This window comes from Gouania willdenowi, chromosome 6, assembly GCF_900634775.1.
Source record: "Gouania willdenowi chromosome 6, fGouWil2.1, whole genome shotgun sequence".
Classification (NCBI taxonomy): domain Eukaryota; kingdom Metazoa; phylum Chordata; class Actinopteri; order Blenniiformes; family Gobiesocidae; genus Gouania; species Gouania willdenowi.
In genome coordinates, this window is record NC_041049.1 from 61,747,649 (window position 1) to 61,766,561 (window position 18,913).

Genomic DNA, 18,913 nt, shown 5'->3' on the forward strand with positions numbered 1-18,913 from the left:
AAGCATTAAGAGAGAGAGGGTGGGTGTTGTTTTGATCTATGAGTAGCTACAGTTTTATAAATAGTGGCTTTATTACCAATTTTCCATTAGACCTAATGGAAATATATCTCTGTTGATTTGGTCATCCATCAAGTCACTCATACTTATCCTGAAGGTCTTGTGTTTGGCCCAAGCATTTCTATGTGGAGTTTACATGTTCTCAATGAGTGTTTTATTTTCTCTGGGCACCACATGGTTTGGTCCCACGCCCTGTCCTAAAACATCTACATTAAGGTAAATTGAGTTTCTAAATGATCTGGAGTGAGTTACTATGTCAATTGGCTTCTGATGGATGGATGGATGAATGGATGGATTATGAAGGATGGATAAAATAATTTTCATGTGCTTGTGGAGAATATACATCTTTCAGAACGATGAGGTACTGGATGAGTTTCAACTTTGGTGATTTTCCAAAGAGGCCAAAACCATCAATCTAATTTGTTCAAATTGACAGACAATCCGTCCTCATGCCTGCTAACATTTAAAATCTGAATAGTTTGATACCCTTGAAAGATTTGGTCTGTAAATACAACATTATTATACATGAATTCATATTTGTGCTGTGCAATATGGAGAAAATGTTAAATCACGATATAGATTTACATCCTGATAACGATATTTATCCTGATAGTATTTCTTCCTTAAAGGTTCCATGTTATGCTAAATGGACTTTTCTGTGCTTTAAACATGATAAAAGTGCTATGTGGGCTTCATACACATGCCCAAAGTGTTTTTTCATTGATTCCCTCAATCATTAGTTAGAGGGTGATTTGCTCCTTTCTTACTGCAGGGTGAGCCCAAACACCTCGCTCCAATTTGATGACGCGTTCCCACTTTGATGACAAATTTGACGCGACACTGAGCTGGAGAAGCCGCGCTTCCATGATGCTCTCTGCCATGATTGACATGTAAACAGACACGCCCACGAAGGTCAGCATTTCAGCGTCCTTCGCGCAGTGCTATGTATGTTTTTTCTACAGTCTATGTATGTACCAACGAACGCCCCGCCCCCACACTCTGTCTCGTGTTTATAAAGCAGCTTGAGCTCGGCTACGGAGTGGGTGGGAGTAGGGCGGGCTGTCATCTGGCCCTACGTCACCAGGCGTGGAGGAGGAAGTCAGTGTCCCGTCTATAGACACGCCCACTCATGAATATGCATAAGTAGGCCACAAATCAGCCTGTTTGTATAGAGTTGCTCAGAAAGGGATTTTTCAGAGGCTAAAACTCTGGAAAACAGGCGAGTTAGGGAAAATAAACCTTAAATACTATGTTTTTGGGGTTCTTAGAACAAATGTGAAAAATAGCGTGATATGGGACCTTTAAAATTACATGACATGAATGGAAAATTGCTTTTCATTATATATAAAAATAAACTAAAATGTATATATATATATATTTCCCAAAATATATGGTACTTCTCTAAAAATCTTCTTAATGAAGGAATATTTGTTACTTTTGTTTTGCTACATATTACATATTTTGCTCCATCAAAGATCATATATGATAGTAGAGGTTTCGTTAGGTTCTTCTATTCTGTAAAAGTCATTCTAGTGCAGCAGGAGATAAATTGACATTAACATTTGTGAGACACGTTTGTAGCTATTTTGCTTGGAAGAGTCATATTAGCTGTAGTGACACAGTTTGTAACCAGACTAATTGATGATTCCGGTCTCTCTGGCCGAAATAAGCAGCGTTTTGTAAACATGCTACTGTATAGTAGCAGCATTGCTCTGAGTAGATTAGCCTGATTCATCATATTTTAGCAACAGAGTGGAAACAAGACCACACACGTTAAATTTGCAATATTAATAATTGAGGGTTACATCGCACCAAAGACGTTTTTATATCGCACTACAATATATATCGTTATATCACACAGCATTAACTCATATACAGTAGTTCATGTTGAAGGTGAGAGGAGCAACACTCCTTTCTGGTATCGAAAGAAAATAAAAAGGTGTTTATCTCTGACTTCACAGCTCAGTTTTTACAGTAGTTGTTGCCACAGAGGGGATTACGGTAGTTAAAATCTGTCTCCTGTCATTTGAAAAGAAGAGACAGTGAGTGTTGTGGTGGTAGTTAAAGGTGAAGATTAAATCTATATTTAATCATAACCTCTCAAAGTGCACTTCAACACATCTGCCCCTGATATCAGCTGAATATTTGGCAGTACTTGAGAATGCCTTCTATGAGCAGCTTTTTTCAAAGGTTACTTTGTGTGTAGCTTCACATTTATTAGGAGATAGATGAGATGGTTTTTTTGTCTAATGAACACTGTCTGTTGATCCTTTTGAGCCTTGAATAAGCGTTCATGATGGTGGAGTTTAGAATCTGCCAGTGAAGCATCTGGATAGTAAATGAACTCAAATGGCACTTGATACACACAGCATATATGCATGTTGTGGGTTTTTTTGGTGAGGGTAATAATTACAGATCCTACACAGATTTAAAATAATCATTAATCATGTCGAACTGACCAACCAATAGAAAGCATTTGACGGGATTTTGACTGGCCAAAATCTGGACGCAGATAATGTCAAAGTTATAGCTTTTGTAAATAGTTAACTTTTTCATTTCCGATATGATACCGATATTGCATATCGGCCGATACCGTTATTGATCCGATACGATGTCAGCATGAATCATACATACTTTTATTACTTTAAAAAAAAAAAAAATATATATATATATATATATATATATTCAATAAAGAATTGCTTATTTTGTAGTGTGGAATGTTAGAAAAGGTTTGATCAAGTGATGTTACTCAAACAGAGAATAATAGTCAGCAACAGTAGGTATGAGAAAAAACTGACCCATTTATTATTAACCAATTGGTTACATACAGTTTAACCTTCATAATATCTACAGTATTCTACAATTGAATAAAATAAATAAAAAATTAATTGCAAAAAAAAAAATTGAATCCGATATTCAATATTTGTTTTTCAGGCTGATATCGTACCGATATCGTTATTGGATTGGGACACCCCTATTTGTAAATGTATTATTTTTCCTGCTGCTTGTGAATAAACTGATCGAATTTAATCGTGATCATGATTTTGGTTGCCACAATTAAATTAACCTGTTTGTCTGCAATATTTAGATTTAAAATACAGTCTCCGCACTCATTGAATCAGCCTTTGGTACGTTTTAAATTCTTGGGTTAATTTTTTTAAATTATAATTCTATTTGAAAGCTTAATTTTTCATTGTAACTTGTACACCTAATGTTTGTTAAAAGTAGTGCATTAAAACACAGATTTTTCCCTAGTATGATAAATAATTGACATTATAATCATGACTGCAATAGTCATCAAAATAATCGTGATTATCATTTTGGCCATAATCGTGTAGCGCTATCCAGTCCTATCTCAAAATTCATAATTTATCTTACTGTTTTGAATAAAGTGCAGCTACAATATCTGCTTCTGCATGTTTGCATAATGATGGACTGGTGACCTGTGTTCAGAATAAGCTAGAATGTGACCCTGATCTGAATAAGCATGTACAGAAGGATAAAAGGATAAATGTTTCTCTGCCCTGTGCCTCCTGGAACTCTTTCCCTCAGTTATTGTTATCAGTTTTGTACTGAGCTAAATGGTGACCTGCTGTTATGAGTCAGGTGTGTCGGCATGGTAACCTCTAAAACACTATTGTTCTCTGTATGGCTCTTGGTAGGCTTGTACCTCCCTGCATTGCCTTGAATGTCTCATTTGCTCCTGCACACTTGAGTCAAATGAATGTTTTTTTTTTAATTTATTTTTTTAACCAGGCTGTGAACAGAGCTGATAATGACTGTGTTTGGATATTCCTCACTCTTTCATCACATCCTCCTCCTTGCGTTATGTCCTCAACGTAATGCGAAGATGATGAAAACTGTTTTCCGTCTACAAAGTCAAAGACACCACATATACTGTCTTATGTAAGAAACAGGAAAAGATTTTGGCTACACCTGATGACTTATTTATCTAAATCAGATGTGCTTGAGCAGTCTGGGATTCCCCAAGACTTTATGAGAGAAGAGGCACGATATAATGCAGAAGTATTGCTTGTGTGATGAAGTTGGATACAGGTTTTCTGCCTGGTGGTATAATACTATTATCTGACCATAAGTTTTTACTGATCGATCTTTTGAGCCTTCATACTGTATGTAAGACTTAATAGTATGGTGAAATATTCAAACAGCTTTTAGCAACCATCAAATACAGGAATACTTTATGTAAAATGGTAAATAAGGCTGCAACAACGAATCAATAAAATTGATAAAAATCGACTATTAAAAGCATTTGCAACAAATTTCATTACTCGATTCATCACGTCGTGGGATTTATGTCACTGACTGTGACGCAGAGCCGTTTGATTCACCTGCAGAGCTCTGTGTGCGCGCACCACAAGTTTTTGTGTGTGCACGCGCACAAGTGTTTAGTGTGTGTGTGCACGCAGAGTGTTTATGTGTGCGCACCACATGTTTTTGTGTGCACGCCCACGAGTGTTTGCGCGGGAAGTGTTTGTGTGTGCACGCACCAAGTGTGCTTGTGTGTGCACGCACCAAGTGTGCTTGTGTGTGTTCGCACCACGAGTGTTTGTGTGTGCGCACCACAAGTGTTTGTGTGCGGGCGCACGAGTGTCATTGTGTGTGCATGAGTGTTTGTGTGTGAACACGAGTGTTTGTCTATGACTTGCGTGTGCGTATCTTTGTGCATAAGAGGCACTTTTGTTTCAGTTTAATCAGCTTAAGCAGGGTTGAAATGTGCTTTTATAGATAAACTGTGTTTTTAAGTAAAATCAGATTAATCGATTCATTTATTGACCGATTAACCGATTATGACAACAATCTTTGGGTGCAACAATATTGGTAAATGGACTTTATTTATATAGCACTTTATAATCACAGAGGTAGTCCCAATATCAGCTCATTTACTCATTCACTCTCACATAAAGCATTATAAATGGTAGAACCAACAGCTGTTTTCAGGTTTCACTCTCAAAAGTAACATCTTCATACATTAGGGCACCTGGCACATTATTAATACATTTTCTTTAGACTACTGGAGTTTACTGTCGTTAGCTTAGGTATGTAGCCTATGCTTCTAAAATCTATAAAACAGATTCTTGTTCACCATTTCAAACACTTTAAAAACTGTCCAACAGAGCACCTGTTTACGTACCTTTTTCAACAAATAGTTGGCGTTTGTTTAAAGTGCCTCACACATAATGCTGTCCGCTCTGTGTTGCCAGATAGACTACCCAGATGTAGCCTACATTGCCTCCTTTTGAAACTTTTAAACCAACCTGGCAACACATCTTCTGCAGAGGTTCACTCTCCTATCTGCAGTGCTCTGTTTTAATCAATTTTCTCTTGTACAGTCACGTTTTATTTCCCAGTAAAGCAAATTAAGTCATGTTTATTTATTATTTACTTATATTTTTATTAAAAATCTGGCCACCCTAATACCATGGTTACAAACAAGCATCACATCCAGTGCAGAGGGTGGGTTAACTTTGTGTGAACTCCAACACATCCCAGTGCGGTAAACATGCAGCTGTTTATCAGTTTGTTGACGAGTGTGGACCGAGATAAAGCAGCTCCTCAGCTCATCACAATAAGCTGTCCATGTGTTGAAAAGGTTCCATGTTTTCTTATACCAAACACTTCCATATCACAGACAGACACTGACTCTATTGCCTTTATTTTAATGATAGCAGTAAGCCCTGAATCCACGCTGAATTATCATTACTTTGCAAGTACAATGCACACAAAAAGGCACCATATTGTGCTTGATTTTACTTCTTCCTTTCTTTACATGTGTTTCTGCAGAGGCATGTGTTTTCTTTTACATAACCAGTCATGGCATACTATACTGCAAGGGTCCATGGTCCTCAGATGTCTTATATTTCTGGCTCAAATATTGTGTTTTTTTTTCACACAGCAAGGTATGGTAAATGCTTCCAGATGGACAATGTATGCACTTTTTCAGTTCATTCTGTAAAGTATGTGAACTCTGTATTTTTCTTCCTGCTTTATATCTTTCTGCAGCCTATGTAAAAAAAAAAAAAAAAGAAAGAAAGTAAAACAATACAGTGAGGTCAGGATGGGAATTCAGAACTCAAAGTTGAAACTGATGTTTTGTTTTTCTTGGTGGCTCAAAACAATTTCTCACTTCTCTTCATGCTCGAGCACAATTTGCGAAAGACTACAATTTAATGATAGAATCTGACTCCCCCACACCCTCTGCTTCTCTGCTTTTACAGCCCACACTGTGGGAATGGGAGATGATGGAGGATAAAGGGCCCCGTGTTGCTGACTACTTTGTGATTGCTGGCCTCACTGACTCATCCAAACCTCTAGATGAGGATCTGCACTTCGACGATGCTGGTCCCAAATCTGTGAAACCCAAAGCCCCGATCACCGATATTGCCGTGGTGATCCGCTCTCTGGGTGAAGAGGTACCCCCAGGTTTCACCTGTGTGGAAAGCACACCTTCAGGCCTCTCTGCAGAGCTCAATGGGGCCAGCCTCAGGGGCCCGCAGATCTTCCTGTGCTTTAAGCGTGGCAGAGATAAGCCTCCACTGACAGATCTTGGGTAATCCTCACTCACTGACCCTGACCTTCACTAATCACCTCTTTGTGCACGGGATCTAATTCACAAAGTAGAACCAGCAGCAATACTGAGTGTGTGAAGTGCAAAATGAAGGAAGCTTTAGGAAAGAGGAATAGGTACTTGGAATTACCGTAGTTTTAATCTGCGACTTTAACCTGCTTCACAACCAGCAGGAGACAATGAAGAAGTCATTTAGCTTTAATTAACATACACTTGTACTACACACCAACCTTTCTGAAACTGTGAGCTACTTCGTAAGTACTGTATAGTCTGAAAGGTTACCAGTTTGAAAAGCAGTTAAATAAAGCAATTAGATACTAAATGTTATCGGTTTCACTTTAAAGGGGAGTTATGATGAAAAAATCACTTTATAATGATTTTGCTACAGTGACATACAGTACATCCCTTTAGCCTCGTTCAGAGAACTAAAGTTGAAAAAGTTCTGTTTCCTTTAAAAAATAATTGTACATTTTGACAAACCTTTTATTTTATACAGATTCATTTGTAGACAATGAATGAAGTTTCAATTGTGCAAGATTTGTTCTCTTCCTTTTTAAGGATGAGATGTTTACTGTATGGGAACTGTAGCAAGATGTATTACCAAAAATAAATGTGGGGAGGTGAAAGTAACTAGTAATTTTTACTTTGACTACTGTTTAATTCAACTACTTTTTACTTGCTCTTAAGTATTTTATGTATGACTTACTTGTACTTGTACTGGAGTACAATTTCAATCACGTAACAGGACTTCTACTTGACTAGGATACATCAGTACTCTTTATACCTCTGATTATAATCGTGATTACAACATTGATCAAAAAAATCATGATTATCATTTTGACCATAATCGTGCAGCCCTACAATAGGTTCCCTAAAAAGCCTGCGTTGTGGAACTTCTACCTCCCCATGAGTATTTTTACTAAACTTCCACCAAAAAATCCAATTAACTAGTCCTAATGTCCTCCCATTATCATCCATTGCAGAATCCTGTATGAGTGGAAGGAGAAGCTAAAGCCAGGATGTCACATCGTCCAGACGACTCCCTCTGGCCGTCCTGCCAACATCAGCAGCTCATCCTCCCAACGCATCTACATCACCTACCGCCGCGCCCCAAAGAGCCAGCCCCACACTTCACTGGCCGTCACTGATGTGTGCGTCATTGTTCCTGGGAAGGGTGAGACGCCCCCCCACACCTTCTGCAAAGTGGACAAGAACCTCAACAGCAGCATGGTGAGAGGATTTATCATTTCTCCATATGTTTTACTCACTGTGGATGTTTTTCTGCATGGAAAAGTTGATTTACAGCAGGGTTGGGGTCAATAACATTTTTCAGTTACAATAACGTCTTCAATTACCCATGTTCAATTACAATTCAATTACAATTACTGAGCCTGAAATTAGGGCTGCACGATTATGGCCAAAGTGATAATCATGATTTTTTTTGATGAATATTGTAATCACGATTATAATCACAATTATTTATCATATTTGTTAAAAAAAATTTAATTAAAAAAAATAGTTTTTACGTTTACCCTTTTTTTTATTTTGTTCCACTGGTAAGTTTTTTGTATGTTATAAATTGCAAATAAAAACAACTTTTAAAAACAGTTTTTATCAAACTACTTTTAAACAAACAATATATGTACAATTTACAGTGCAAAATGAAGCTTTAAATAAGAATTGTAATTCAAAAAACTTAAGAATTTAAAATGTACCAAAAGCTAACTGAATTAATACACTATTACTACTGCCGATGATTAGGTTTATTTAGTCATGGCAACCAAAATCATGATCACGATTGAAATTTGATTAATTACCTAAAATAAATAACTAATTATAAGTCAACCTTATGTTAGCTTTCTGTTAGCATCTGTTATGATAACAGGTCCTAAATCAGCTGTGAAATACACTAAAAACTAATATCTATCATCTAATTTATTTCCTATTGATTGGTTTCCTTGTTTGGTTTCCTAATCAATGAAAATATAAGTTTTAATATTTCTGTTGTGGGCATCTGAGCCTTTTTTGTCAGTATACCCCTCAATTTAATATTTTTTAAATGGTAAAATGTGGGAAAGCTTGATATGAAACATATTTTAATAAATATTAACTACATATGTGTAGAACTGTACATATAGAACTGTAAACATGGTTCCACAGTTTTGAGTTAAATGATAATTGACAATTTTTATATCATTTTCATGCCAATTACAATGACAAAGTCAATTATCTAAACTCATTTACAATTTATTTACAATTACGACAGCAACACATTTTTTTAAATTACAATTATAATAATGCTTTAATTGTAATTAATTATCAATCACGCGATTACAATTATAATTGACCCAAACCCTGATTTACATACAGTTTTTGTTAAGCTCATGTTGCAACTTTTTTTTTTGATACCATAGCTTTCTAATAATTCTAATTCCATTGTGTGTGTAACATACTCATTTCCTTTATATTTTCTGTTGTTCCAGTGGGGATCCTCAGTTTATCTCTGTTATAAGAAGTCACTGGCTAAAGCTAATGCGATCGCATACAAAGCAGGTAGGTTAAAAAAAGAATGTTACTGAAATACAAACCTGTGAATGCACATGGTTATAAAGGCTCTGTGTGTTTTTACAGGGTTGTTATGCAGGTATCCTGAGGAGGATTATGAGTCCTTTCCATTGCCAGAGTCTGTGCCTATGTTCTGCCTTCCTATGGGGGCCATGATCGAGTGCTGGCCAGCACACACCAAACACTCCCTTCCTGTTTTCTCCACATTTGTTCTCACTGGAGCTTCTGGAGAAAAAGTAACCTTTACATTGTGGAGTCTGGTTCAGAAACATTAACTTTCTCATGCGTATTTCAGCCCGCTAATACAGTGTTTCTCAAACTTTTTTAACTCAAGTACCTCATTTCTCTTGTTTCTGAATCCAAGTACCCCTTTTGTCCGACGACAACATTTTGCTCAGAATACCAGTAATAGTGATAACATTTTTAAATAATATCATTTTGTAAATGAGTGGAATTAAACAGTATTTAGTGCAGTGGTTCCCAATCTTTTTTGGATTGTGACAGCATTTTGATATCAAAAATCTCTGTTGGCACCAAAGACACTTTTTTATTCTAGAATTCATTTTCTAATTCTAATATAGCCAGTGACAAGTTGCGCCAGCTCAAATATACAGTATTTGTAGTGCATTTTCAATTTTTATACTCTGTTCAATGTACATTATCTTCAAAGGGGACATATTTTCTCAGAAACTGTTTAAGATAGGATAACCAAATTCAATGTGTGGCTTCAGGGTATCAATACCTTGATGGAGTTCTAAAATAAGAAGCGCGCAATTATTTTTCCGCCGTTGTTGCCCTTGTTCCGTTTTTTTCACTCTCTTCGAGGTATCTTCAAAAGGGACAGTTTTTCTCAGAAACCGTTTAAGATAGGATAACAAAATGTAATGTGTGGCTTCAGGGTATCAATACCTTGATGGAGTTAGAAAATGAGAAGCATGCAAAAAAAAATTTCCGGAGTTGTTGCCCTTGTTCCTTTTTTTTACTCTGTTCGAGGTATCTTCAAAGGGGGCGGCTTTTCTCAGAAACCGTTTAAGATAGGATAACCAAATTCAGTTTCTGACTTCAAGGTATCAATACCTTGATAGAGTTTGAAAATAAGAAGCGCACAATTATTTATTCTGGAGTTATTGCTCTTGTTCAGTTTTTCTTACTCTGTTTGAGGTATCTTCAAAGGGGACAGCTTTTCTTAGAAAACTTTTACGATAGTAATTTTATATTCTGATGTGATAATATTTTCTTACGTATACATCTAAGTTAGATTTAGGACATTTATAAAAAAGTTGGGAGATGTTATGAGAACCAATTTGGCGGGGGATGTTGATGATTATGTCTATGTTTTAAATAGATTGAAATAGAGTGAAAGTATAGAATCAATACAGTTAAGATTGTGTTGTTTTAAATTTAAATAATGTATTTGGAATCAGTTTTTTTTTTTTAATCAATTACTAGACTTTTCAGGCGACCCCATTTAAATTTAATCTTCCAATCAAGATTATTGCATCATCATTAATATGATTATCATTTTTACCTAAAAATAAATATTATAAAACCCATATTTTCATGCTCACATTTCTTAATTTTCCACCCATTCTCTCAAGTACCCCCTATAGTACCATCACCTACCCCCAATTGAAAAACACTGCACTAATATACACAAGCCCCTCTAACAAGCTCCTGCTCTCTATCAGCTCACTCTGTTTCTCTCATTGCATTTGGTGGTGTGTGTCCTAGATGAGCCAGTTTGATGAACTTCAGTTGGAATAATCAGAAAAACAGACAATCCTAATCAAGCACTGGGCTCTGACTGGATTCAAAGTGGTGCACAGGCTATGTTTGGAATACTGAAATGCTGTGAGCCTTTGAAAGCAATGCGGCATAAAAAATGTTTTTGCTGCTCATCTTTTGAATAATGAATGGTCCCTGGGCTGGGAGGCAACTTTTTAATACTTAGTGCCTTAGTGTTCATTGCTTCTTACCTCTGCTCCTCCACACACTCATCTACTTGCACTTCATGCTCAGGAGCTGATTTGTTAATCAAGTAGACTGAACTTCAAAGGGACTGAGAATAATTTAGCTGATTTGTTGTCATGATAATGCGACACTAAAGCTGCCACTACATCTTCCCTGATTTGAAATGTTAAAGGATCCAAAAGGCAACATGTTTGTCTTTCAAACGTTAGTATTATCCTATTTTTCACCCACCTCCCAAGAATCCCAACAACATAGTCTTTGAGGTTTATTTTCCCAAACTCGCCTGTTTTCTTGAGTTTTAAGCTCTATTTGCACAGGTTTAGTTTTACCTAGGGACCACATGCGATTTGTAATCATTGCGGAGAATGTCTGCGATGTTAATCCCGTGCGAATCGTCACGTCAGTAATTTGTAAAGTAAAAATATCCCCGCAAATTACCTACTATATTTTGCTGAACTCCGAGTTCCTGTGATAATACTAATCCAATGTGAATAGGCATCTCTGTGATTTAGACAGAAATGGGCGGGAACTGATGTGTGATTATGCGTTGTTTTGTTTCCGGTGTCACGGTCTCAGTTTACTCCATACTGAGATCGATTATGAGCATATTATCCGCTTCAGAAATATACAAAAAATCGGCAAAAAAGATGCGCAACCCTAACCCTGACCTTAACCCTAACCCTAACCTAATCAAATAAACTAATAAAATAAAACATGTCCGTTCACTTTGAAAACAATACAAAACTGAATTTTCCGGTAGTGCGCATGCGCATATATGCTCATAATCGATCTCAGTACGAGGTAAACTCAGACCGGGACGCATGTTTATTTACTTTTGGCGAAGAATAAAGGCTGCATTGGAGTGTTTAGAAAATCTTTTGGGTCCCGGGCCAGCAAAACCTTATCGGCCCAACAAAAAGAGAAGGAGCAATATCAGAAGCAAATCGTGGATCACGTCCTGCTTTGCACTTATCACTGCAGCTGCAGCAGTAAATCATTAACAGTCTTCCTTCTCCTCCTCAAGTTTACTGATCACAGACATAGTCCATTTAAGATGATACGTCCATTGTTTGTTTGACCGCTGCATCGCATTGGATCACAAACACGACAGATCATCCCATAAAGGCATTACAAGGTGGTATAACGGCTACTAAAAATGGAACTGATTGTGACCACTCACCCTGCCCCGTAGGGAAGTAAACTCTCAAATAACAGCTGAGTCAGCTGTTTTAAAGCTGCTACGTCGCTTTCTTGTCCTCCTCACCTCTGCTGACCACAGGAATAGTCCATTTAGAACGATAGCCCATGTGACAACACAAGAAAAATCCAACTGGCCCGTTTGGAGCTGACTTTTAACAAAATGTGGAATTGCAAGGGAGGGAGGAGACAGAACTTTTTCAATTTTGGACCTCTGTCTGAATGAGGCTAATGGAATGTATATCACTGTAGCAAAACCATTATAAAGTGAATTTTTCATAATACTGCCTCTTTAATGGTAAATCTTATACTGATTTGTGATCCCTTGTGTGCAGGTATACGGAGCGGCTATCCAGTTCTATGAGCCCTACCCCGAGGAGAGCCTGTCAGACCGTCAACGCTCACAACTCGGAGTGGCGAGCTCAGCTCTCAAACTCGTTGAGAGCAGAAATGTTTACAGCAACAAGAGCATCTGCCTCCTCTCCCACTGGCCCTTCTTCCAGTCCTTCAGAAGCTTTCTCACTTTCCTCTACCGATATTCTATATCCGGACCTCACGCCCTGCCCATTGAAAAGTCAGACATCTTTTCTTGATTTTTGCTTTGTGCTTTAGGGATTTGATTTAATAGGATTTGTGGTATGGGCCCCTTGATTAATTGATTTTCTTTGATCAACAGGCACATTTCTCACTTCATGCAAAATGTACCGTTTCCCTCCACTCAGAGACCACGAATCCTTGTTCAGGTAGAGTGAAACTTATTTGGATAAAATGAATCTTGCCCTCATTGTCTTCTTTTAATTTGACATGAATGTCTAATGGTGTTAACTCAGTGCGGCTTGAAATATTCATAACATAAGGTTAAATTTTTAACCTTGAGGATTTATAGTAAATATTGGAAGATCCACAGAAGTTGGAACAATTGTCTGTGTGCGCCAGTCAAGATTAATGCATTTCTAATTAAAGGCTTACCACTGCTCTTGTGTGTGTTCTCCACAGCTGTCCCCACATGACAGCCTGATGCTGAGCCAACCTGTGTCCTCTCCACTGCCTCTCAGGTACTCAAACTTCCATTTATAAACAACACACTGAATATGTTGAGATCTTGTTGAAAAAGTTGTTGAAATGTGTTTGCTTTGTCATCAGTGGTGGAAGCCTCTCAACATTACTCCTGAATCTGGGTCCAAAAAATGCAGCCACTCTGCTGGTGTTGGCTGTCACTGAGCACAAGATTCTGGTTCATTCCCTGCGTCCAGCTGTTCTCACCAGTGTAACAGAGGCTCTTGTGTCCGTAAGTTTCATTACTTGTTTTTTCTGTTGACACTGGAGAGCAGAGGGGGGGGGAGGGGGGCAAAACCTCCCAATAGCATTGTCTTATATTAGATACAGTTCAGTTGAAAATACCATCAAAGGTGTAAAGAGTACTGATGTATTTTACTCAAGTACTGTAGAAGTACTGTTACTTGATTGAAATTGTAAGTCCTACGTAAAATACTCAAGTACGAGTAAAAAGTAGCTCAATTAAATAGTACCCAGAGTAAAAGTTACTAGTTACATTCACCCCCACCATCCACGAAGAAGAGTGACGGAAAAGATCAGGCCCGTGAAAGGATCGGCCACTGACACCAACATTGACGTCACTCTTTGTGGATTTTTACCAGACTGCTTTTGTGTTGTGTTGTGGAGTTTTTATGTGTGCACTTTCTTTTTGCATTGCGTTGTGGCATTCGTTATTCTGTGTTGTGTTGTGTTGTGGTGTGTTACTTGTGTTGTGGCGTTTGTATTTGTGTGCGCTTTCGTTTTGTGTTGCGTTGTGGCGTTCAACTCAGTTAGAGTGATGTGAGTACTTGTAATCCATTAGTTTCACCTCTGGAAATATTGTGATACATGGATTTGCTTTTATTAGTTTAAAATGTGCAGCAGAGACATTTTATTGTTCTCTCCTCCATGTTATATTGACTAATAATAATGATTATTTTCTCACTTTACTCTCAGATGATCTTTCCCTTCCACTGGCCGTGTCCCTACATCCCCCTCTGCCCTCTGGCCCTGGCAGATGTGCTCAGTGCTCCGTGCCCGTTCATTGTGGGCGTGGACTCCAGATACTTTGATCTTTACGTGCCGCCGAATGACATCAGCTGTGTGGATCTGGACACCAACACCATTTCCCAGTAAGTTCCTCCCATAGGAAGGAATCTATGATGTACAGCAGACATACGTTTCAAGGCACTCGCCCAAAAATGATTTTAGTGCTTTATCGAGTCCACTTGTCCAAGGGCATCAGCGTCTGTCAGTGAGAGGCTCTGTTATGTAACGATGGGAGTCGGAATGTGAAATATTCTCACTGTACACACAGGCCCACGGGGGTATCTCTGCTCTCCCACGTCCATTCAAAAGCCATTTTGTGGACGGATTAGGCTGTCACTGCTGATGTCAGTGAATCCATCTCACTCGTTTTAATCTATTGTGCAATGTGTGTGAACTGGCCTCCCTATGGTGTGTTTTCAGGAAAGAGGACAAGAAGGCTCTCTAACGTGGAAGATATTGCCGAGGAGAGCCTGCAAACACCTCCTGAATACTTTGAATAAGCTCCATCAGCAGCTCACAGAGGGTGAGTCCACTGTCAGCACAGGTTCCCATCAATTATTCATCTCCTCTGTTGCGTCAGCTTGTTTCGTTAACCTTACGGGAAAACTGACTCAGAACAAGCAGCGTTACATTAAAATATCTTGTGCTGTTTACAGCGTCTCATGAGAGCTGCTTGGGAATTATGCAGCAGTGATTTTCTATGTTAAACTTCTTTGTTGTGTCTTTTACTCTTCACTTTTGGGATTCTCATACAGAACTTCAAATTTAAAACATGGGCTTTTTTAATAGAGTAAAGGAATGCAGCCATTTATCTGACAACAGCCGAACATTTCCATCTTTTAGTGCATTACCGGTAGCTTTCCTTAAGTGCCTCCATCTTTGAGAACATCCACTTACTGTACGTGCATGATTGGCACATAAGGGAATTTTTTTATTGGATAAGAAGAGCCATAGATTCAGATGTGATCATCGCCAAGTTGTTATGAATATGAAGCTCCTTAGCTGAGTTAGTTATTAATGAGGAGGCATCCTCACTATTGTTATCCTTAAACTTTCTTTCTCTTCCTTCTTCTTTTTCTTCTTCTTCTTCTTCTTCTTCTTCTTCTTCTTCTTCTTCTTCTTCTTCTTCTTCTTCTTCTGCTTCTTCTTGCAGTGCTCTTCGCGCTTTTAACAGAGATTTTTTGTTTGTTTGGAAAAACGTTTCGTGAAAAGAGTTTCATTATGGTGTCATCTACAGGAAAAGTCATCATGAAAAAAGGGAAGCTGTTGAATTTGTTTCTGGTGAAGCCAAACTAGCCATCTATGTAACACGTAAAAACAAAGTTGAAGGTAAGCCAGCTCAGGAAGCAGCCATAGTACTCTGCTGTAATATCAGGTGCCGACTGAGACTGGAATTCAGTTTTTATAAGTTTACAAACAATTTTGATGATTTTAAGAACATTTGGTGCTATGATGACATACTCTGCACTGTAATCAGAGACAAGCTGGCGTTTTCTAGCATTCTGTTGCACTAAATGTCCCACTAATGTCTTTTTGGTTTTATTTAGTTTTCTATTTTATGTTTTAAATTTATTTATTCCTTTTTTCTAGGTCTATAAATGTGAATATATGCAAATGATGTAATTGTAAATAAAGTGTGTTTGTAAAAATCAATCTTCTTCTTCTTCTTCTTCTTCTTCTTCTTCTTCTTCTTTTCTTCTTCTTTCTCTTCTTCTTCTTCTCTTCTTCTTTCTTCTTCTTCTTCTTCTTCTTCTTCTTCTTCTGTCTTACTCCTACTGCTCCTGCATTTTTCAACCGATTCCAAATGTTGAAATATTTTCTGGACACTCTGCTATGTATTAGCTTTTTGCTAACTTTTTAACTTTTTAAACTATTTCACTTTTTAACTTTTCATTTTCCAATCCACATTTTCAACATTTTCAACCTTCAACTCTGAACTCCAGCTGTTCTTCAACTGATTTCAACCATTCAACCTTTAACATGTTCAGCTGTCAGTTCACTTTCCGCTAAGGCCTTCAACCCATTTCAAATTTTTTCAACCTTTTCTACCTTTTTAAACCTTATTACTAATGTTCAACTAATGCTAGGTTAGTGCTAATACTAGATAAATGCTAATGTCATTGTTAGGCTAATGCTATGACTAGGTTTATGCTAAAGCTAGGCTATTGCTAATGCAGGTTTATGCTAATGATTATGCTAACGTTAATGCTAATGCCAACTTATGTTAACGCTAATGCAAATTTAGGCTAATAATATTTTTAGGCAAATGTTAACGTTAAGATAATTTTAATGCTAACTTATCTTAATGCTAACACTAATGCTAATATTAAAACTAGCTAATGCTAATGTATGCTAATGTTAATGCTAGCTAATGCTCACTTATGCTAAACTAATGTCGTTTTGAGCTAGCAGGCCGCAAATAAAGGGATTCTGAATTTGCTTACGCGGCCCCAGCACCTGCATCCTCACAAACTTCTAGTTTGCCTTGCCATCGCTGCCTCTCAGTGCAGGGATTGTGGGTTTTAAGTGGTGGTGCTGGTGACCTCCAACTTGTCTCTGTCTAGCCCTGATAGACTGGCAGCCTTTTCAGGGGGCTTTACACTACCTTACACTCTCTGTGTCTGCTGGGATAGGCTCCAGCGTCCCCTGTGATCATTGTACAGGAAAAAAGCAGACATAGAAGTCGATATTCTCGATCGCATTTTATTCATGTGCATTGGAAAAGTAAATAGAAGGCATTAAAATGCTCTGTCATCACACTCAGCATCCCTCATCGACCCAGCACCCTCCGTTTATATTATGTACTGTCATATGAAACCAGAGGGCGTAGTAAATTTGCCAGTCTTTACAAAGTAGAAAACTCACAGATAAGGTAAAAATCAGTGTTTATGGTTAATCTCATTTTACAAATGGATCATCACTTAAGGTGACTTAACAATACCAAATGAACACCTACTGATAAGATAAAAAAGGGACAAAACAAGTGAATGTGGTTGTACCTGTGACAGACATGATGTGTTAGCAGCCTGTAGGACTGGTAATCTGTTCAGGATGTACTGGTATGTACCCCAACCTCTGGCTTGAATAAACCGGGATAAGTGTTTGCGTCAGTAATTATAGGATAAACTGGGTGTGGAAGATATGGAAGAAATTTTTTGTTACTTTCTTGAGTTCAAACAGTCTGACTGATGTACTGTTCCAATACAGTGACCAAGTTAGTAAAGGGTTAATACATGATGAAATGAAAAATAAAATGTAATTCATAAACAGTTTCTTGGAACTATATTTTTCTTCTTACAAAAGGGGAAGGTCTTCATCTATCTTCATTACTTTTGATAAAATGAAAGTTGACTCGTTTCATTCCTTATGAAGTTATTTCCCCTCCTTTTGATTAGAAAATAACTTGTGTGAGATTGTGGATTCAGGATGGTGATGTTGATGAGTTTTCTTCATCAACGACACCAGAATCAATTTCAGACTTGTTTCAAGAAATGATCCCCCTGGGTAAGAGGTGAAAAAACTCAGCAATTCCAGGCGCGCTTATCAAATAACAACCTGTTATAGATTAATTAGTTTTTTTGGTGTTCATATGCCAAAGCTTTGTTTTTCATCTTTCATCAGGTGGTCATTTAAATAGTGACGACATCCAGATGGATCATTCCATGACCGACAGTGAACTTAACGGTGGGAAAAGTCTTCACACGCTGGAGCTGGAGATTCAGGAAGCCTTCCTACGCTTCATGGCTAACATCCTACGCGGGTACCGCTCCTTCCTCCTTCCCATCACACAGGCACCGTCTGAGAAGACCACCGATGCCAACTCTCTATTTGACCTCCAAGGTGTGTTTTTTTGTTTTTATATTCCTTGACTTGAACCAGTGGTTTCCGATCTTTTTTTGTCCTGCGTACCCCCTTTGCATTTTATCAAATCATGTGTACCCCCTTTATATTGAGTACCTTCTCCAGAATTTGATGCTTTTTCATTTTTGGAACAGCGGGCTTTAGAAATCTAAACCATTTGTTCCCTTTTTTTTTTTTTATCAAAATCCTCCTTTTTTAGTCTTAAACAGTAAGTCATTTTTTCTAACACACATATTTCCTCCTGTACTATATTTAACCATTGTTTATGTCACAGTGGGTCTAAAGCAACCCAGTTTGTTGTTATGGCCTTCCTGCCAGCGGTGAGAAGAACCTTTACCAGATAGTTATCTTCCTTCTGCACAACTTTGCCAATATTTCCCAGATAGAAGATGGAGAACGTCTTGGTGATATTATATCCAAATACCTCATGAATCACAAGGCTCACCTTGTCCCAAAAGGTTCTTTTTTGGGGCAACACCAGAAGACATGTGTATGAATAGCATTTAAATTAAAAAAATAGTCTAAAACAGAACGAGGCATATTTCCTGATTATTTCTTAATTAATTGTTAAATCTGTCCAAGTACATTTTG

At 37.8% G+C, this 18,913-nt stretch overlaps 1 protein-coding gene across 1 annotated transcript in view; it reads left to right on the top strand.

Moving 5' to 3' along the window:
* dennd4a (DENN/MADD domain containing 4A) overlaps window positions 1-18,913 on the top strand; it is an 80,870-nt gene that overhangs the window by 35,662 nt on the left and 26,295 nt on the right. Inside the window, 12 exon segments of the mRNA XM_028448459.1 lie at window positions 6,294-6,625; window positions 7,627-7,873; window positions 9,127-9,196; window positions 9,275-9,444; window positions 12,712-12,950; window positions 13,053-13,119; window positions 13,373-13,431; window positions 13,520-13,664; window positions 14,369-14,544; window positions 14,882-14,900; window positions 14,903-14,984; window positions 18,083-18,301. Of these exon segments, the coding sequence (XP_028304260.1) occupies window positions 6,315-6,625; window positions 7,627-7,873; window positions 9,127-9,196; window positions 9,275-9,444; window positions 12,712-12,950; window positions 13,053-13,119; window positions 13,373-13,431; window positions 13,520-13,664; window positions 14,369-14,544; window positions 14,882-14,900; window positions 14,903-14,984; window positions 18,083-18,301 (1,804 nt within the window). The 5' untranslated portion in view covers window positions 6,294-6,314.